Source organism: Limulus polyphemus, unplaced genomic scaffold, assembly GCF_000517525.1.
Source record: "Limulus polyphemus unplaced genomic scaffold, Limulus_polyphemus-2.1.2 Scaffold866, whole genome shotgun sequence".
Taxonomy (NCBI): Eukaryota; Metazoa; Arthropoda; class Merostomata; order Xiphosura; family Limulidae; genus Limulus; species Limulus polyphemus.
The window spans coordinates 159039-182872 of record NW_013666476.1 but is presented as its reverse complement, the minus strand read 5'-3'; the positions used below and the strand labels follow the sequence as shown (position 1 = coordinate 182872).

Sequence of the window (23834 nt, the reverse complement as noted above, 5' to 3'; positions counted from 1 at the left end):
TGACCCGCGGGTCATAGGTTGCCGATTACTGACATAGATATTCTTTAATGCATTAGAAAAAAAAAAGTTAATTTCAAAATGAAAAGAATAAAGTATCTATGAAATGAAACTTTGAAATATATATATACTGCATTTTAAATAAAATTAAAACAGAAGTTAAATGTGTATAATGTATCTTAACATAAAACCTGAGAATGCTTTATTCATATTTTTTAAACCACTTTACTCACTCTTAAAATTTTCCTAGTTATTTGCCATTATTATTATTATTATTCTCAGAAAGTTTTGAAACTGAAAATAGTAAATAACTATATTCCCCATTTATTACACTTGCACCATTTAACAATTTTGTTAAAACGTTTACATAATGGCACTTTGGGTTAAAAGTTTTACAAGTACTTTTGTGAAAAAGCTCTAAATAATTTTCAAATTGTTTTAAAAACAAATATCTCAAATATTTCTAACTTTTTTCACGTTAGTTTTAATTGCATTTGTATACTTCATCAGAGAACTTAATAAGTTTCTCATAAAATAAATTTGATTACAGGAAGTCTCCAATCTTTTTCCTGATTCAACAGGGGGAGCATTTATGTAGACATACAATATTCAGAAATTTATGTTCTATAAATAGTTAGAAAGGTAAAAGCTGAATCACTAAATCATGTAAAAAATATTTCAAGTTTATCACACTCGTTGTATCAATTAACCGATGCCTAAGGTAAGTAAATGATAGTAAATTCATACCTGTCTTATCATTTTATTTTCCATTATTTTGTATTGCTTCAAACATTATTTTGAAGGAACTTGTACTTCTTGAAGTTTTACTTTTCAGTATAATATTGCACAAAACAGTAAAATTTGAAAACAGATACAAAGAATTAAAACATGGGTTAGAGCTTCTAAGGTACACAATATCTTTCATTTCTGAATAATGACTTCACTTACAGTCCTACCATTTGTTCTATAATTACTTTTAAGAATACGGTTTTCATTTCTACAGCTAAACATATACACAAATACATACACACCAATCTTATATTTGAGTTCACACATTTGTGAAAGTATACAAAATGATAAAAAACTAACTTTAAATTCAATGAGTTACCAAGTAACTGATGATAGTAGGTTCACTTTCAACAGGTGCAGAAAATAAATCATTAGAAAAACTAAGTAATGTCTTTTTAAATATAACAATAAAACTACATTTCATCTAGAAAAGTTACATTTTCAAACATTTTTGCCTTCTAGTTCATAACAAGTACCTTAACCTGGATATCACAAGTAAATACAATAAAAATAAATAAATTATGATAGGAATTTCATGTGGTATCTAAAAATATGTGTATGGCATGTAAAAATAGTGAATTAAATTAAAATAACTCCTTTATATGTAGCCTGGTCTCTCAAAAATGTGAGGACTAAAAATTAAAACACTAAGTTATGAGAGGACACTTAATATAGCCCCACAAATATGAGAAGTAAAAAAACAGAGCCCTGAATCAAACAATTCTAGAGGAGTTTGTTTGAATTTTTAACACAAGTGACACTTACCTTCCAGATGGCTTCACATAAGGAATGAAGAGGACTTCCCATTTTTACAGAATTTTCAGTGCTATTCCAATCTAATATTATAACAAAGTCCACAAGGTTGCGTTGATTCCACTGAAATATGAAATCCTCTGGGATGGACTTAGTAAGACCAACTGCTGTAATCCTGTGTTATAAATGTAAAATTTTCATACACCAAAAGATTATGCTTACATTATTCTTGAACCAAATGAACAGAAGCTGAGATTACAGCACATTATAGAATTACCATTTATTCAATGAATGTAGTAAATTAATAAATTTCATTATTATTATTATTATTATATCACTAGTTACAACTCATAAAGAATCTTGAACTTGTACTTGTCCGAGCACTAAGTCTGACTTAACCAATTTAGCATGAAGAAGTACTTAATGGATACAGCCCTCTCATCCTTCTACTGTCTCTGCATCTGTAGGGCATATTTCAATCCTTTAAGTTGCAATAATTTGAGCTCCCTGTCCTATTTCTCAGTCAATGCTATGGTGCTATTGGGTGGGCAAGTCATTCATACATGGCATCCAAAACCATCACAAAGGTGTTTTATGAGATAAGTATTTAAAATTACAATTCTGTCATTATCCTACAACAGAACAAAATTTGGTTTGACTGCATCTATGAAAGCTCATTCAATTGCATCTAATACTAGGTCAATATGTTTGTATCCATGCAAGATTGTACACGTACATCTAACATTATGCCTATACAATGCCGAGATTCATATTAACTCTCACAACACGGGTTTCGTCAACTTGACTGACCATGTAACCTCTTTGTACTCATTTAAAGTCTTTATAGTTTTGATACTACTAACTTTTAATATAGAATGTATATCTTCACAAAATTTGGCCCACTTTCAGTAAACATTATATGTCTTTCACATAAAAAAATCATATATTTAGTGAAGAATTTTTAACAAACCAAAAAAATACCATGAATATAGAGTATTTTTTACTAGTCTGTGTGCAAAGTAATTTTCATGTGAAGATTAAAAATAATTTTCTTTATGTCAAAAATCTCAAATTTCATTTGCGTAATCTCTAAAACATCCCAAATACATTTCAAATGTTTGTTTTCAGTAAAACTTTATATTTTATCTGTTATTTTCTCTACACTAACTCAATAATAGGTTGATAATTTTGACTGACCTCATAAGCACCAAAAAAAAAACATGATATAAATCTAAATTACCTTTTTTTTCTTTCTAGAATGACTTCAAATTGTAATATGAAACTACATTCATTTATCCTAAGTAGCTTTAAGCTGACTCTATAATAGGTTGATCATTTTGACTGACCTCATAAGCACCAAAAAAAACACAATATAAATTTAAATTACCTTTTTTTTCTTTCTAGAATGACTTCAAATTGTAATATGAAACTACATTCATTTATCCTAAGTAGCTTTAAGCTCGTAACAGTATACATGCCATTATAAGTTGTAAATCACTCGGAGAATGTGGAGCTCACATTATGCAATAGAATTACATTAACCACAAGCTGCTCGCACACGTGTCTTGTGAAACATATTTATTACATTATAATTATTATTCATTTCACCTAATCTAACCTAAAGAGATCCATATTTTTAAATTTTAGTTACTTTAATACTAATAAATAAAGAATAAACATGAAAAACAAGAAATAAAATACTTACCCGGGTCTTCTATTTTTTGCTGTCGATGACACTTAACCTTACTTTTTTTTATACTAATGGTAGTAATGCACTATATAATTTTTATTTAATTAAATAATGCACCAAAGAACATAGAATAATAACATGCAAAAAGCAGACAATATCCCCTAACTACCACAATTTTTCTGGCTTTCTAATTATGTGACAAGAGCTGTTACAAATTCATCCAAAGTAGTATTTGTCTTTCCCGTGGGAACAAAGCTTGTACTAACAAAGAAATTGAAAACTTTCTGTTCAGAAAACAACATAATACGTCATTTGATAGATGAAAACCTTGGCTTTCTATTGGTTATATATAATATAGAATTAAACCTAAAACAGAACTATTAACAAATCCTGAAAAAGAGGATGTGACAGGTAGCAAGAGGGTTTTGATTTTCTATTTGATAGCTCTGTAACCAAACAAAACTGAAGGCTATAAAAATTATGGTTTGTCTGAGTAATGACAATTTCATAGTGAGTAATTTGCTTTAAAGTTCATACTTATTAGAGGGGTGGTGAATAAAATATAGAAGAGGGGATGCCTAGAGAAAATATGTCATATTTCACACACTAGGGGAATTTCAGGATTTTTTTAAATTTTACCTTATAAAATTAAGAACTTAGAACTTATATACTATTAAAATATAGGTTATTAGCTATGAATTTATGATATAGTAATTGGTATAACATAAACCAAAAGTAGTTTAATAAAATTTTGAATGTTAATCGCTAAAGCCTCATGATATGAATAATAAATGATGCCTGGGCAGAGAGGGTTAATATCTGCTTGTCTAATGACACTGATGTCCATACATGCTGTGATTGAGCCACCACAGAACCCAATGATCACAAGTAAAGAAAACTTTCCAAAAAAGAAGTAAGTGTTGGGATTACTAATATCAATCTTTCAAAAACAATGGAAACAAGATAGTAGGAATGGCATTTGCATCATCCCTACATAATAGCACAGGCACACAGTGTAGTAGACTGTTAACAGACAAAAACAGGATAAATTAAACTCAATTGTGATAGAATACATATATATTGCTATATGTTAATTCCTGCCTGAGCGATTATGTTGGTATGATGCAGATGCCGTCCCTACTATCTTGCTTGCAGTTGAAGCATCTGAAACCGGGTCAAATTCATGTGCTAAATTCAGCCCTTTCTATAGCAGGATCCAATCCTGGAAACTACTATTTCATGGAATAGTTGTATTCTAATCTACTCTACCTTGTTTACAAAGGATTGCTTTCCAGATGCCACCTAGAGCAGAAATTCTTGTGATCAAATTGTTTTACTGGTCAGCTATAGAGAAGGTGAACTGTAAATGAAGTTTTTTGCATTTTTTAAATAGATTTGTTTCTAACTTGAAACTTACATGTGAAGTTTATTTTTTAAATTACCAAATGGTTTTCAACATACAGTTTTGACAGCTTGTAAATCTGTTAAAATCTTCAGCCTGCCAACCAGCATGAAAATAATAACCACAGTTAACCATGAATGCATCAAATTATCAATATTGAAGTAAAACTGGGACAATGCTTTATCTGTGTAGGTAACCAATGCAAAATACATATAAGCAGAAATATTTTCTCACAAAATTACATAAAACTAAGCATGTAATTAATTCATTCAGGTATAATTTAAGTGGTATTAACATTATTGTATGTTTAAGTTTTTTTCAATTTAAACTACTTTAAATTAAATTGCTATACAATGGGTAATAATTGGTCATCTAGTACACATCAGCATATAATCAATATCATGAAGCAAAAACTTTAATCATTAATTTCTTTTTGCAAAATATCTTTGCTGAGAATATACTTGCAGCATTTTTATTAAAGGAAATATATAAGTAATGTATTAAAAAAACATTTTAAAATATTGTATAATGCTTTCATAAGACTAATCATACCATTTGCAGCATTTTGGTCTATAAAAATGAACAGAAAAAATAGAAAACATCTGTTGTCCTAATGCCACTACTTACCCGGGCTTTAAGATTTCTGATGGTACATTAATGCAGGAAGAATGTTTGATATGGGAATTAAGAAAGTCTTTTGATGGTCTTGCATCCATGATTAGAAGAGAAACTGAATTGTCCATAAAGAGTTCATATAATTTTTGACTTGTAATACAGTTCTCTTTTTTTCCTTCACCATCATCTAAAAAACAGGGAACACAACAATAATCTCAGAAACAAATAAAAAACTAATTAATTTCTTTGAAACTATGTGGGAGATTACAAAATACTATACGTTCATTAATTGTAAATAAAAATCTAATCAAAAACACCTTAGGTGTGAAAAAAGGATTGAGTTTGCAACCTAAAGAAATGAAACCAAAATTGACAGCCAAACTGGTAGCTACACTTTAGCATTGATAAGAATTTTATAGCAAATATTCATGCTTTTTATTCATCTTATGGCCTAATTGTGGGTAAAACAAATGGCTTCTAGGGTAGCAGTATAAGATAATCTACTACTACTACAGCACAGAGAAGAATAGCAATAATACATAACCTAGCAGTTACACTTAAAGGGGGGGGGGGGAAGAGACTGATGGCTTCTGAGGCACCCGAAGGTAGTAGATAAGTGAGCTCTGTAAACGTCTACGGAAAAAGCAAATAAACAACAATCCTGAAACAAATACATAAAGAGACAAACAATTTGTTAAGGAGTTGGAGATAAACAAGATATATTATGTATTCTTTAAGGTTCATAATGTAGATAAGGAATATTCAGTAAATAAACAATGAATAGATTATACTCTATTTCATTTCAGCTGTCATCAGGCTAAACTGAATACAAGTTTAAAAGTACAAATGATATATTGGAGAAGTAAAAACAAGCCTCATTAAAACATCAGAGTATATACATTGATACCAGAAAAAGTAAGCAACAACTAACAATATGAGTATTATGAATAAATCAGAGGGATGATGATATAATTACAATACAACTGTATTAAATATTAAAAAGAAAATCAAAAGAAAAATAAAAAAACATTACACAATTCATATTATAAGTAAGTGACATTTTACACACGTGTGTATGTACATAAAATGTTCAAACAAAATAGAGATATGTACACATACATAGATATATTGTTAATAAATAAATGAACACATACATACATGTGTATATGAAACATGTAACACAAATTTACACATATACAACATAAATATTCACACACACACACATATATATAAGTAGAACAATATATCTTGGAGCCAACAGTAAACATTAAAGTATGTCAAACCATAATGGATTGATGTCACAATTTCTCCAGTCTCTGTTGATACTCATACCCAGTCCATTCTTCAACTTCTTGATTGTCAGTGACTCTTTGTATTGTTCTTCCCATATACAAAATATAGTTTCCTTACATCCACATTCTATACTATATAATGCCCCTTTGGGTTCAAGTGGTAATATGGGTGCTTTACATTGGTAGCTGTTTCACAAAGTTGCTTTTGATTGGAAACCTACCCTATAACTGAGATTACTGAATATTCATCGAAGTTTATCACTCACTCCTTTCATACATGATAAGGAAATATACTAGCATGGTAAAGTTTGATAGTTATTTTTCTTTTTTGCTGATAATTTTTCCAGTTTGGGTGGATTGCTTGTTTAACGAACAACTTTGGACACACCCTTAGCTACAAACTCTTGTTTAATCAAGACTCGACAGTTCATTCTCTACAAAACTTTTAGATGCAAGTTCTTTTTTCCCCCAATCCCAAGTTTTGTCATCAAAAGAAAATTCAAAATGTAGTGTAAGTATCTGCTTGTGTGTTTTCTTCCTGTATACTTCTACCATAAGGCTCTGATTAGTGTTGGTAACTAATACATCCATGAACAATAACTGGTTGTTGCTAGCATTTTCTTGTGTGAACTGTATAGCTGGACATTTGCAGTTCAAATTACAATGAAAATTTTATAGATCTTCTTGCATGTGAGGCCATACCACAAATATATTGTCATGGAAGCAAATACAAACATTGAGACAGAACTAGCATTCTTAGAACTTCCTCAAATTTATAGATGGCACACAACAGGTAATTTACCAACCTTGGAAGATAGCTCAACAAGGCTGATAGACAGCAAAGGAAGAGAGTCAGCTAACAATGTAGCAACCCTAGAATATATCAAACATCATTGTGAGGATATTTGAGGATGCCACAGAAGATGGTAATGTGTCTGGTGTTGAAAAGTTGGCATATTATGGGAAACAATGGTTGAGCTGACTTAACTGAGAATTAAGAAGAGCCCTGAACTTTGAGTAACTAACTAGGCAAGTTCTTGAGGAAAAAGGAAGTGAGAAGGATAGGCATAAAAGAAGAGGTTATTCCAAGATTGACTAGGATGTTCACTGCCAGAGAATTTGGGTTTCAAACTGGAGACCACTATAGTAGAAGAAGATGGTTGAATACTAAAACTCAAATCATATTCTGTCGGCATGCGTCTCCTGAACGGGAGACTAGGTAGGTGAAATCCTAAAAAGACAAATATGTATGAAAAAAGGCTCTATGAAGATCAGCTGTTAAGTTTTTAGGTAGGGAGATGAGTACATTGTAACAAAGCATGACAGGCTAAAGTGTCAAAGAAATACAAGTCATATGGTAACAGAAACTACATCAGTGAAAACCTACAAGGTAAAAATTTAATCCTGAGTAAAAGAATCAGGAGAAGTGAGAGTAGCGGGTAGCTAATACTTATTTTGAAGAGGAAAAATCTCAAAATGAGACAAATCATAACATACACAGTAGCATACCAAAGTAAAAATAACAAAGACTGGGGGTCAAAATGTAAGATGGGTAGATGAAGACGACCCCACTATAGAAATCTATTAACATTTAGCTGGTCTCTAAGAGCATTAGCAATGACCTGAAAAACATAAAGAGCTGGGAAAATATTTATTAATTGAATCATCCAATATCACACTAGAGGCCTCTCGCATCACAGCAATTAGCTAGAGATTTGAAATAGAAAAAGACCCCAAAAAAATAGAGAAATATGACCAGTGGAAGCTCCTTCGAAATTAGAGCTACCTGCTCATCAGACAATGAAGTTGAATAGACCTAAGCATCATCTTGGGAAAATGGCAAATGTCCTGCAACTGATCATCCACATGAACATGACACTTAACAGTGACAACAGCTGACAATATGTAATTAACTGCCTGAAAATGTTTATCAATAAGGGCCAACAATACAGCCGTGAAAACTTCCTAGCATACTAAAAGCATATTATGTAAATAAGGCCTCCAAAGAAGTTGTAAAATTTCTGATATTAGTAGAAACATTTGAACACTTATAGCAGTAGATAACACATACATAGAAGGAAGGAGAGTAGAGAACTCTGATTAAGTTGATGAATGCTCTGGATTAGATCAAGAACATACAGAACTTTAGTCACATGGTTGAATTTCAGAGGTAAGTCTCCCTATTTTAAATTCTTTTTTTTTACTAACAAGTTTTAAATTGAGCTCACTAACATTCAATATTTACACAAGTTATACCAAGTACAATATTTTGACTTACCAGTTAATTCTTTTTCTCCATTTGTTTGTTCATGAAACAAAGGTTCAGTATGATTGGATTCAATAATGGTTTGTTTCTGTACAACATTTTCTTTTTCTGGCAAACTAGGACTTTTGTTAGTTTCTTTTTCTTCACTTTTTTTGCTTTCCTGAAGAACACCATACCTACAAAGAACAAATGACTATAACTATAGTGTTCAAAATACATCATAAGAGCCAGGAAAGTATATTTTGTAATATCTTTTCTTATTACTCCTTGTTTAAACTCATCCTTCTGACCTTGTTCTTGCACATTTATTTTTCTAGAGACACCATAAATAGTTGCTCAATTAAGATTTTGATTACCAGCAAAAATGAAACTAAAATGCTGCAACTTAGCTGTAAAAGTTGAAACAGCATGTTTTTTATTGCCCCAGAGTTTAACTGTTCTTTCTGATGAGATTTCTGCATGTTGTCACCACTACTTTCTTTTATTGATTGAATATAAAAGTTCTTGGTACAATTATGCTTATAGTTGCATTCTCCAAATACATATATAATTTTGTAACATTGACTGATTTGCTGAGGAAAGTGTTAGGCCTGTCTCTTGACTTACATGATATTCATAATAATGTAGATGATTTTTTAATGCTTTGGTCATGGGCATAAAATCTCACAGGAATTTATTAGTCTGATGCATTGAAAACAGTTTATTCAAACCCTGACTTTGAGTGACCACAAGAAAGTTTGATCTTCTAAAATGAATAAGTGGTAATTATTATCAGAAGTTTAACTTGAATTCTCCCTGGAAAAGTAATGATCGTTATTTTGCTAAGTTGTATGAAGTAAACTGTAAATAATATTTAAGACACCTTTCTTGAGATCAAAGTGTTTGAAAATGTTGTATGTATGTACATAGATTTTATGCCAATATAATTATTCTGAAAGATACTTGCTTTTGATGACTGTTATCAGAACACAGGATAAAAACATTACATCTCCCACTTATTGCATTTCCACAGGCACTAGAAATTTGTATTCAAATACAATACTGTAATGGTAAACAAAGATTACTGATTATTTATGGGCTTGGCTAAGCTTATTGGATAATCTTATTACTTTAGATACTTGATAATTAACTTAGTAGTTTTTGACAGTTTTGGCCAAGAATAATTTTATTATGGCTGCCATTTTTTTAATAACTACTCTGTATCTTGAGTTGCCAGAAATAATCAATGAGTAAATTTCAACACTTATACAATAATTATACAACACTGTACCTACATTATAGCTGCATAAACATGCATAAAACATATTACTTTTAAAAACATTAGAATGGTATCATGGTTGAAATGTTAAGTTTGCTCTTTTAAGTCTACCCGATTCCTTAATGCTAATATTTTTTATTTCACTTTGACACTATTAATTTGCATAGGTTTTGGAATGGCATAGAATTCCAACAATCCTTTTGAGAAAAAAAATTATGATTTGTTACAGGTGAAAACAAGTTAAATAATGTACTCTCACTTCCTCAATTGTTCATAAATCCAACACAATTATATACTGAATTTTAACTTTCATTTTAGATATTACACACATTTTCCTGAAAAAGTTACATTTCACTTTATAATTTAAGATCCAGAGTACTGATTCATATAGGGCAATTAGGAAAATAAAAGTGAGAGCTGATCATAAAAAGTACTTATTATTTAAAAAAATTAACATTTTCCTAAATTGAAAATGTATTTCCGATAGATACCTCTTCTTACAAAATAGCTTTTCTCGATTAGTACTGCCTTCTATAGGTACAAATTTTCAACATTTGCCACTAACCTTCCACCTCCTGCTTCTGCATATCCACGTGTAAATGATTATGCAGTAGCTCTCCACCAATAGGAGCGTGACACATCCCCTATCATAGCCAATGCCCCCTACACATTTGCATTCGGTAATCACTTCAAAACTGATCATAGGACTTACACCACATATCACTGGAAGTGTGGAAGCTGGGGGGAAATGTGAGAAGAGGTAAGTATGTATCAGAACTATATTTACAACTTCCAATATGATATCTTACCTCTCTCACAAAATAACAAGAATCATACATTAAACTAGTGGAGGGCCAGGGAAAAATTGATCCCTCTTTATGAAGCATCCAAAAAGAGACTATGATTTGTGGAACCCACAAAGAAAATATTACACCTCAGCGGGAGACCACACCACATCTCAGCCAGGTATACTCTTCCCTCTTTTAAGACTGTGTCATGAACATAAAAGGTGGAAAAACATAGACTCCCATAATACGTATTACCTATTAACCCTCTCAATACGAGGTTGGTCAATTTGGCCGAGTCACGTGACCTTTTGTACTTGTTTAAGTACAACGAAATTTGGCAGTCTTTCAGTTAATATTACAAGACTTTCATATACAAAAAGTCATATTTCTTAGTGAAGTACTTTTAATAAAATAAAGATTTGTCCATGAATATGTTGAGTATTTGTTTTGAATAGTCCATGTGCAAAGTAATTTTCATGTTAAAATTAAAAATATTTTTCGTCATCTCAAAAATCTCAAATTTCCTTTGTGTAATCCCTAAAACCTCCTAAATGCATTACAAACGTTTTTTTTCATTAATACTTTATAGTTTATCTGTTATTTCCTCTACCCAAAACAAGATCGGTCAATTTGACCAACCTCGTAACCACCAAAAAAAAATCAAAATAAACCTAAATTATCCTTTTTTTCTTTCCAGAATGACTTCATATTGTAACATGAAACTAGATGTTTTTTCCTAAGTAGCTCTAAGTTCGTAACAATATACATCTATTTATAATTAATATTGTTTGATTGCCCTTCGAACAGTGTCTAACTACTATCTGCACCATTACAAGTTGTAAATCACTCTGGGAACATGCAGCTCCTGTTACGCTATCGAATTACATTACCCACGAGCTGCTTGCATGAGTGCCTAATGAACCATTTTAATTATATTATTATTATTATTACTTATTTTATGTAATATAGTCTTAAATAACTTTAAAATAATGATATTTTTAGATTTTAGTTACTTTTATAAAAATAAATAAAGGATAAATATGAAAAAGAAGAAATAAAGTACTTAACTAAATTTCGTTTTTCTTGCTCTCAGGTTTTCGATGAGAGTTAACCCTAATTTTTTATTACTTTAGATAGTAATTCACTTAATAATTTTTATTTAATTAAATAATGCACCAAAGAATATAGACTAATAACATGCAAAAAGTAGACAAATTCCCTTAACTCTAACAATTTTCCTGGATTTTTAACTATGTGACAAGAGCCGTTACAAATTCATCCAAGCTAGTCGTTAACTTTCCCACGGGAACGATTCTTGTACTGTGAGTGAAACTAACGATATTCTGTTCAGAATACAATGTTATACAATAAGTCAATTGATAAATGAAAACCTTGACTTTCTATTGGTTATAGGTAATATACAATGAAATGTAAGAGAGAACTATCAATGAACTGTGAAAGAGAGGATGTGATAGGTGAGTGTGGCAGGAGGGGTCTGATTTTCTATTTGATAGCTCTGTAACCAAACAAAATTGAAGGGTATAAGAATTATGGTTTGTTTATAGAAATTATTTTACATTTAATTTCATATATTTTTAAGGGGTGATGGATAAAATAGGGATGATGACATGCTAAGACAAAATGTGTCATGTGGGTCACACTAGTGGAAATTCAGGATTTTTTAAAATATTTCCTTGTAGAATTAAGAACTTAAAACTTGTATATTATTAAAACATGAATTATTAGCTAAGATTTTATGTTATTCTAATTGGTATAACTTAAACAAAAAGTAGTTTAATAAAATTTCGAATGTAAGACACTAAAACCTTGTGTCACGTGCAGTAAAGGGTACCCAGGGCAATAGGGTTAATGGTGTTGAGTGGCTAGGGCATAACAGACCATAGTGGTAGTCCGACCTCAACCAACAGCTGAAGGCATCTGGAATCGTACATCAATTCCATGGTAGGCAGAAGATCACCTACCTCTTCAAACTGAAACAGGAATTTGTAGGAAAGACAAGCTTCTGCACCAAAATTCATCTCTACTTGCACGCATTTCCAATCCAACCAACACCTGATCCATCACAAACTGAAATCCAGTGGATGGGAGGAAAGTGGAAAGCTCCAGAAGGATGACATCTCTGGTCCAAAATCAGGCAGCATTGGATATGTTACTTCCAGTCCACAGTAGGAGGAGAATGCCCAACTGTACACAAATAGGAATACATGTGCTGCATTCAGCTAAAAGCAACATCAGATCTGCCAGGAACCAACATTTAGCATATGGTAGGAAAATGGATCACAAACCTGGGTTGCTTCTCCAGTCCAAAACCTGGCAGCATTGGGCATTTTTCATCCAGTACTCAGTAGGAAGAGGGATACTGGCCAAAACACGTGAGGACTTGTTTAGCTGGACCATCTCCAACCAACACCTGACCCCCAGTCTTTTTGGGCACAACATACAGATGGGAGTAAAACCCTGGCTGAGAAGGTTCCCCAAGTTCTATGGCCTCTATCCGAAGTAAGTCCCGAACACTTTCTTTATATGCTGGAGAGAAACAGGATCCAATGGGGGGTGGGGGCAACAGGATAAGGAGACAACAGAGGAGGGGAATGGAAGTGAAGTGCCAGACTCTCTGAAAGAACCTGATGAACCCATGGATCCGTTGTAAACGGTGTCCACATATGAAACAAAATATAAGTCTGTGGTATAAGGGAAAATGTCAATAAATGTGCGAGCAAAAACAAGCACGTCTGTACAGTAATACTGCCAATCTTGAAGTGATTAACGAGTGCAAATGTTGAGAGGGTGCTGGTTACAATAGGGGTTGTGTCACGCTCCTATTGGTGGAGAGCTGCTGCATAATCATTTACATGTGTATATGCAGAAGTGGGAGCTGGAAGGCTAGTGGCAAGAGTTGAAAATTTTTGCCAATAAAGATCAGTACTAATCGAGAAAAGCTATTTTGTGAGAAGAGTTAAGTTGTCATATTGAAAAATAATTGTGCTCAGAAAAACAAAGAATTAAAAATAACAAGAGGCAGTCCTTAATAGTTGTGGCACTTAATATTCTTTTAGGCAGGATTAGAATAAATTAATCTATGACACCTTTGTTTTCCTTTTTATTAGATATATTTTTGTGCACCAGCAATACCAAAGGTGGGACACGAATATACCCGATTCAATTTTATTACTCATCAGAATCTCTACCATCCAACCCTCAAATTGGAATTATTTTAGGTAGGATTCAAGTAAGTTGATCTATGAGACCTTGAGCATGGTCAAATACATTAATCAAAAGGGGATTGACTTCCTGACTCCAAAATAAATTGATCTATGAGACCTTATGCATGGTCCAATACATCAATCAAAAGGGTTTGACTTCCTGACTCTAAAATAAATTGATCTATGAGACCTTAGGCATGGTCCAATACATCAATCAAAAGGGTTTGACTTCCTGACTCCAAAATAAATTGATCTATGAGACCTTAGGCATGGTCCAATACATCAATCAAAAGGGTTTGACCTCCTGAATCCAAAACTGTAATTAAATCTCAAATCAGTCAAGAGATGACAAAGCTATGAGCTAAAAGTTTGCACTTGGAAAAACTCTATGAGCCGCTATAACATGGCTAAAAATAACTACTCATGTCAGACATCCAAATACTGGCATATTGTATATCATTCACAACGTGCAAGCAACAATGCAATCAGTTTGTCCTCTTTCTTTCTCACAGGATCAGCTTGATACATTTCTGATGGCTTATCTTTTTCCCCCCCACAAAAAATTTTAATAAACGTATTTACCAGAATTTAAGGGTCAACTAAGTCTCATTTGCCAAGTTAAAAATGAGATTAACTCATCAATGTCCAGATCTCACAAACCTTCATTAATGTTTATTCTCAATGTATAAAAATCCATTGTTGATCAGTATATTAACCTCTAAGCCAGCAAGCATGGTAAATTTCCAGTTAATATTACCCAAAATTTCATATTTTTTGAAATTGCAAATTTACAACTTTTAAAATGAATAATTTACACTATGAACTTCAGAATGATAAACACATTAATAAAAAATACCAAACAAACATTTTTCAGCTGTCATTTTGAACATTAATTATAATATGAATGAAGATATGCTGCATATAATCAATTTTTGTCTCTGGCCACAGATATCTTTCTATATACATTCTTGAAGTTTTTAGAATTTATAAAAAAAAGTGAAGTTGGACCTTATATGGTCAAATCACATATTTGGTAACCTGTGGATGCTTACTATTCACATCCTACCAACGATACACAAGTAAGATGGTCTTCTAAAACTTTTAGTTCAAACACAAATGGTATAAATGACAAAATCTCAAACTTTATTGATTTTTGAAGTATTCTCCTAATTTATTTCTAAAAGAACTGAAGCCATTTAGTGACACCTTAAAAGTAATAAAATTAGTCATATTCGGAAAGAAATCTCTTCGTCACTCTTAAAAAAAAAAGTGGTATTTTTGCTGTGTCTGTACATATATATATTTCTACATAAAAGAATTTACTTAGAATTTCTTTCTGCTAAATGCTCATTTGCTTTGAAGTATCACATACCAGCCCAAAATTATTTTGTTTTTTACTATCATTATGGTGTATGTATAATGCAACTAAGGGCATTAACATGGCTATCAATTATAAAAGTTTGTCCATAAAAAAAACTGGAGCTGCTTTTATGATATTTATCACATTCAAACCTTCCACTACAGCTCAAATTCACTGGTGGCACATGTGTTAGCTAAACATGATTCTAAGTCTTCCAAGACATTTTTACAACACTTAAATATTTCCTTTTATTTTGTATATTGTTAAATTTGTTGATTACTAATAGATTCTATTACTCATAAGGAAAGAAACATAAGTACTTATGTTTAATGAAAACCTATAAACAAACAATGGTACTTACATGTTAACATTTCTCATCCAAAACATGCTATCACTAAAAAGAGGTATTATACAACAAAATATTATCATCTTATGAATACATGGATAAGGGACAGTATTTACATGAAAACACACAGTTATTTATACAGGGAGATATCTATTACAAACAGTTGCAAAGTAAGAAGAAGTGGAAAATTAGGTATATTTCTTTCCATAAATCAACAGTTGTAGCTAAAGATTATAGATGAGGTAATGTATCTTATTTGAACTTGTTTTTCTTGGGCTATTGAGGATCTTCAATAACTGAAGAACCATGCATGTATATGTATAATTTTGACTATGTTATTCATCCTTGAAAACGATGTTACTGAAGAAATTTCACGAGGTTTTGTATCATGACACAAATATATTTTACGATACCTTTTAGATAGACTTGCACTCAGTTTTTCTGCTGAAGTCAGAGTTTCTTTGAAGCTGTGTTCTCCCATCAACTTGTCAAAATATTCCTAAAAGTATATCAAACAAAACAAAAATAAAGGAAGTGTTTACAGAATACAAGAATTGTCCAATTTATAAGTTACAACTATCTACTTAGTTTCAACTACATGTTTTAATAGTGAAAAAGAAACAAGAAACATTAATTTCATAGAGTATCCTAAAGCATAAGCTATCTATTGACAAATTAATAATAAGGATCTTCAAATTTAAACAATGATCTAAGTCAACACTTTTTCATATCTAATTCCAAACAACAAAAGTCATGTTAAAATGACATCTCCTTCACACATAAAACCCGAGAAACTGTAACAACAATTATTATACTAGTAACATCTTAGGAACTGATCTTACATAATAATAATTCTAAAAGCTGTAAACACAAAGTTTGTGTTATTTTTTAACTGATACTTTTATTTAAAAAATAAAAGTGGAAAAAGGAGTTGAAACTACTCTTATACATAAACAGTTTGTGACTAATTGTAGTAAAACAGTGAATCTGGGTTTAAACAGCCACTCAAGTCAAACTTAGGCAGAACTGTGGAAGCAAGTCAACTTTATTCAAAATTAATGAAACTGCTCTTTAATCCTTTTCCTGGATACTTTTAATTGAATATACAGAGGATAAAACAAAGTATCAATAGTAAAAATCTATAAGTTACTATATATATATTGAGTTACGTTAGACTTAGCAACTTTAAGGACGAGCTTCAGTATCTAATTTTTATCATTTTTACTGCAAATCTAAAAACATTAGTCAGATATTATTTATACCAATGATAATATTTACTGTCCCCTTATATACATATATTTCAACTCACTGTAATTATGTTAGTCTGAGCCAAGGTAAGGATAAAAAAATTTAAGTTTTAAGTAACTCAGTTTTTGTAGTTTTGACTTTCTTGTTTCAGTACTTTTTGTAGCATTAAAACTTTCTATATTACTATAGATAGCTAGGTTATGTATATATTGATCCCTAACTTTTCATTATAAATTTGAATTTTGTTATTATACTTGTTTGTTCCATTTTTACTAGTTATATTTTTGTGCATTAGCAATACCAAGCATGGGGCACATGTATACTTGATTCAATTCTATTACTCATCAGGATCTCTACCAACCTACCCTCAAATTTAATTATTTGCCCAAAGTAGAGCATCATCAGTTTTATACAAGTATCCTTTTCAGTACAAGAAAGGAATCATTGGGACCCCAGATGGAAGAGTTCTGTGAAAGAATTAGAGTGTTAAGGTTACTCATCAGGATCTCTACCAACCTATCCTCAAATTTAATTATATGCACAAAGTAGCACATAGTCCATTTTGTATATATATATGTACTAGTACCCATTTTGGTACAGGAAAGGTAACATTCAGGTTGACTATGAACTCCAATTTTCCAGGAGCAGGTGTATTCTTTGAGAGTCTGAATATGTGCCCACCTGATGGTGGTAGGCTGAATCAAGTAGTTCCGACAACTGTGGAGGCCAAGGCATAGCTGTCCCTTCACATAACTGAGCAGTAAACCTCCCTATATGAACCACAATATCAGTGGATGGAGGGTGAACTAAGTATTTGCTCCCAGACCTTTCAGGCATCAAGGAAGGTGCAGGCTCAAAGGCAACTGGGGAAAGACCCAAAATATCACACATTCAATGGACCAACTGAATAAAAAGAGCCTGAAGCAGCTTATCTCAAAGTGGTCTCCCAAGAAGCCAACAGAATAAAAGAAGGCACAGGAAAAGACAAATCTAAATTCTCTCCAGAATTCCTAGGATCCCCCTCAAATGCAGCCTCAGACCCCCCCTGGAGGAACACCACCAAGTCAAATATATGTCTTCTGCATCTCACTACAAATAAGGTCAACTCAACAATCAGTTACCAGTCACACATCTTGTTACCAGAAGCAACTCAAGAACAAACCTTAATGAAGTCAAAATGGCAAAACATTGGTAAAAATATAAAGTTTTTTGTTGTTTTTTTTATCTAGAGAGTAAAGGTTGTTTTTTTCTAACTTTATTGCCAAAGTATCTTAATCTCTCCAGTATGCACTACAAATTCTGAAAGACAAGAAAGTATAAGATGCTAATTTTCATCTACTTTTTATGTGCTCAGAACAATTTAAAAACAGTTGTTACATGTAAACTTTAAAATATATAACATGTTTACAAGCTGAATGGAAAGCAATCAGTCAAACATTAAGCAAACAAATTATAAATTTCTGATCAGTGTTTGCCAGTGTTCAATGACATTGAAGACTTATACTATATATAATAAATCATATTCTATACCCATCAATCTAAATACAAGTTCTGTATGAATGTTTTCTGTGGCACATTTTTACAAGAACTTCTTGTTATAGTGTAAACACCTATGACACTACATACACTGCAGGTTTCAGTTTGACAATTACAATACAACAAATGTATTGTACAGTACAAAACATTTTCAAGAAACTGATAGAAACTTTTTTAGCTTATCAAACGATATGAGTTTATAAAAATTTATATATCACACTCTCTCACACACACACCTTGTTTTTCTGATATTCAAGTGTCTTCCTAATGGACTTTACAAGGGAAAAGTACCTCATAAACAAAACATATGATTTTTCTTCATCTCCAAGTTGTTGACAAGATCTTGCTTCATTGTATACTCTCCTGGCTGAGGTACATGCTCTGATGGAAAAAATAAATAAAAAACTTGAAATAATAAAAAAGTTATGAATCAAGTAGTTATAAAAAATTAATATAAATGTTTACAAAAATCATTACCTATTAATAATTTATACAAGATAAAAAACTTCATAATACTTTAATTACTAAATACTCACTGCTATACACTGTTAAAACATTATCTAAAGATGAGATGTCACTGAAATATCTACAACAAATACAATGGAAGCTACTCTATCTACAAATTGACTAAAAATGAGATAAAAACAAATAAATTAAAAGCATACCTTTTGTACTAAAGCAACAGTTACATCCTATTTGCTAAATTTTGGGGCAATATTTAGCTATATATGAACCTAAATATAAGCAGGATTATTCTAATAGGATTATAATCATAAAATTAAAAAATGATATCAAACACCATTAAATTTTGCAAGTTTTCAATTGCATACAGTAGAACCTCATTAATCTGAATGAATTTGCAAGCAAGTAATTCTTCTGGGTCACTAAGGCATCTAGAAAGTCAAATAAGTCACTTTGAGTACACTGACTACTACTGATAGCATGCGTTATTCAATATATCAGAAAAACCCAATAACCGAAGCACTTTCGAAAGGTGGAGTACTTGGGTGATAGGGTTTTATCATCTAATAGCATGCATTATTGATCCACAAATGTAAGGTACAAACTAGTAAGGATGGGCATGCAACTGGTAAACAAAAATCAACTATATGTGTAATATAATTATTAATTTAACATTTTATATGTTGACAATAATTACACAAATTGCATGAACAAGTGGCATATTATGCTAAAATCTTTACGTAAATCATAATTTTGTACAAACCAATGACTTTCTTATGGAATACAGAATCCACAGTACATGTGTTGCTTTTTTTAATAAACAAACATACCATTTTAATAATGCTGTCAAAAAAACACGTAGGTTCAAGAAGTCTTGATACAAAGTGATAGAAACCCTATAACCCAAGCACTTTCAAAAGGTGGACCTTTCGCAAGTGCTCGGGTTATAGGGTTTTTAATTATTTTAATAATGCTGATTTTTCTGTGTCTTCATTTTGGAGCATTGTGACTTCTGTGATTGTAGTATACATCACTCTGATGAACTCTCAATACCTACTATAGTTTATACATACATCCATATTGTGATAGTCGTTTCTCATAAAAACTCTCATAAACTAGTATCAACTGCAAATGTTTTGTGGTCAGTAATTATCACCTCATTTCCTGTTCTGATCACTCCCACTTTGCTCTTATGAAGTTTAAAGCAATCTAGAAATTCATACCAAGATATCAAAACTTTCTGGCTCCACTCATACCCTTAAGCATCTCTTGAGCAAAGTCAAATCAACAACTTCTGTAAGACAAATGTCTCATACTAGTCGATTAGTGTTACTGATAAAGTCTGAAACACACATAATCAAATCCAAGATTAGTTCAGGCAGATAAGTCACAACCCAGTTCAGCCAGAGGATGTAACAATTGCACATAGTAGAGCATGTGACATGTAATGAAATGAACTATGTAGCATAACCAATCTCTTTTTTTTTCTTTATCAATCCACCTTCATAGTGAGGGTATAACAAAAATACATCAGTTATTTAACACATCTCATGAAAATGGCGATACAAATCTGGATAGTAATAAAAAATCTCATAATAACATTATTCTGGTGCTTCCAGAAGCTCATAATAAACAAAAGTACCAGCGGTAATGTCATTCATTTATCACGATGATGATACCAGATTGTGTACAGATGAAGCCCATGGCAAGGCTTTCATGCTCAGATACATTAACCAACGTAACCATGGTGATATGCAGGAGAGGTTCAATCTACAGCAATCCCTAACTAAACTACAACTACATGCTGATATGAAAGCCATCTATAACTTCTGCAAAATACACCGAGTCAAAAATATATCTAACGATGGAGCTCCCTGTCTGGATGATGTAAGAATCTTCACATTTAACAAACTTTCAGAAGCCAACAAATTGATATTAGTATAGCAGGGCAACAGGTAGCACCCATAAAATATTGACTGATGGCTTTAACTCTTTCACTACAGGCTTGGTCCCAGAGACCAGCCTCGTGACCGTCTGTGCTTGTTATAGTATTCATGTTATAACTTTTAATACAGTAAGCGTATCTTCAGGAAATTTTACACATTATTCGGAAACATTACAAGGCTTTTGCATACAAAATGTCAGATCTTTGTATCAAGTTTTAAGATTTTTTTAAGTAATGATTCGCTCATTAATTTTTATTTTCAAATGTTGCCTATCCAACATGTAAAGTAATTTTGATTTTAGAATTAAAAATACTTTTATACATCAGAAAATATTCAAATTTCACATTCAAAATCTTTATAACATCCAGATAATTATCAAATAATTTTTTTACAAAAACTTTATATTTTATTTGTTATTTTTCCCTATTGTTTGGTTGATTTGACTGACCTTATTACCACCATAAAAAATTAATAAATAGATATAAATTATGCTTTTTTTAATTCTAGAATGACTACAAGTTATAACACAAAAAACACAAATGTTTAGCCTAAATAACTTAAATTATATATATATATCTATATGTATTTATTATTAGTATTTTATTGACCATTCAGCCATGCCTCACAAACATTACAGAAGTTGCCTCTACTCATGTTATTGTATCCAAGAATATGAATCTGGCCTTTACAAAGTGACCTGTCTTGATTGTGTTCTAGTATTTTGTAAAATAGTCACATTTTGGTTATAATACGTTATATACATTATTACTATTTACAAATAAATTCTTAAATTTTTTTTCTTAAAACATAGAACAGTAAATAAAGAAGTACAGAAAACAATTATCTCTTTTAGTTACGAACTTTGTACTTGTTTGCTGCTTGCCATAAGTTGCTAAGCCTTATCAAATTTTGCACATGGAGGGTGCAAGACAAAATATTTTTTTAGGTTTTATATTTTGAAATAACAAAAAATCATAAATTACTATACCAATACCACAGATTTCCACTATAATTTATCAAACTTAGTAACTAAGCTGTATTTAGGTCTAAAAAAAATATGATTTTTTGAGCTGACTAATGTCTTATCTTACTGCTTGGAATCTAGCACAAAAAGAAAGTTTTCCATAAAAATACTTCACAGAGGCTGATAAAATCACTAGGTTGAATGAAGCACTGGTCCAAATTAGATGTTTATGAAATCTAAATACTAAGTCTATAGTTTTGAATGATTTAGAAACTCAAATTACCGATACTGACAATACAAAATATGAGCCTCTTATCTTTTCAATTTGTGTCACCCTGCCCACCTCTTTCCATTTTTGGAAATGCACCCTTATATTCACTTACTTCTATATAGGACATGAATAACCAATTGGAAGCTCAGAATGTCCTCGTGGTGGCTTTCTCAGCCATTATAACAGACTTGGTGCCATTCTTTCTTTTGAACCAATATTTCAACAAGGTAGGTTGTGTCTTAAGTCTGCTCCAAATTTCCTTTTTTTTAGACTAAAATACATCTTAGTTACTAAGCTTGATAAATTATAGTGGAATTCTATGGTATAATTTATGATTTTTTAGTTATTCAAATGTATATATAAAACCTAAAAAATATTTTGTTTCATATCCTCCCCGTGCAATTTTTTAAAGGCTTAGCAACCTATGTCAACCAGCAACCAAGTACAAAGGTCATAACTATAAGAGATAATTGTTTGCTTTACTTCTTTAGTTACTGTTCTGTTTTAAGAAAAATAAGCTTAAGAACTTATTTCAAAATAGCAATAATTTATATATATATATATATATATATAATGTATAATAATTGTAAATTTAAATGTATTTGACAAAATACTAGTCTACTAAAACACAGCCAAGACAAGTTACTTTGTACAGACCAAAGGTCAGTTTTATGTTATTTGATACGGTGAGTGCACATGATCCGCATCATTGTAACTTCTGTATTGTTAGCCAGGTTTGGCTGAAAAGTCAATATAATAAAAATAATAAATGTATAATGTTATGAGATTTAAGCTATTTAGTCTAAACATTTATGTTTTCGTGTTATAATTTGTGTTGATTCTAGAATAAAAGAGATATAATTTAGATTTATTTTCTAATTTTTTATGGTGGTGACGAGATCAGTCAAATCTACCGAACCCGTACAGAGATTAATTACTGAAAATAACAAATGAAATATAAAAATATAAAAGTTTTTTCTTAAGAAACATTTGATAAATATCTCGACATTATAAAGATTTCACATGTGAAATTTAAAAATTTTCTGGTGCATAAAAGTATTTTTAATCTTAAAATGAATATTACTTTGCATGATAGATAGGCAAAATGTGAAAAGAAAAAAAAGATATGAGAAAGACATTGCCTGATAAACCTTAAGACTTGATAAAATAATTTGATATTTTGTGTATGAAAGCATTGTAATGTTTACTGATAATCTACAAAATTTCATTAACATTTGCTTACAAATTTAAGCATTGCAGAAATCCAACAGCTTACAACAATTTTTCTTCACTAGATCCTTGCAGTGTACAGACCATGCATTCCATCACTGGGTCACTGCTCTTTTCATCTAGAATATTATAGCTCCACAACTGCACACCAGCCAAGCAAGAAATTGTCTAAAAGGTGCTTAAAGAGATTATCATTGGTGGATACATGCTATAGAGTATCCACTGAGATAATTCATATATATATATATATGAGTGTGTGTTAAGGAACACGCACTCCACTTGTTAAAAAATAATATATTCAAAACAAGAAAAACGTAGGTACAAAAATTCTTTACACTATGGAGATCACAATTGTACCTGAAACACTACACAGTTCTCTTCTTCTTGTCAAAAGTCC

At 31.3% G+C, this 23834-nt stretch overlaps 1 protein-coding gene across 1 annotated transcript in view; it reads right to left on the bottom strand.

Moving 5' to 3' along the window:
• The window catches only part of LOC106460942 (ubiquitin carboxyl-terminal hydrolase 8-like), a 71501-nt gene that overhangs the window by 42165 nt on the left and 5502 nt on the right, over nt 1–23834 (bottom strand). The window contains exons 3-7 of the mRNA XM_013920697.2: nt 18801–18945; nt 16194–16279; nt 8817–8980; nt 5259–5433; nt 1552–1714 (exon numbers count right to left, since the gene is read on the bottom strand). Coding sequence (XP_013776151.2) covers nt 1552–1714; nt 5259–5433; nt 8817–8980; nt 16194–16279; nt 18801–18945 — 733 coding nt within the window. The remainder of the gene's footprint in view (nt 1–1551; nt 1715–5258; nt 5434–8816; nt 8981–16193; nt 16280–18800; nt 18946–23834) is intronic.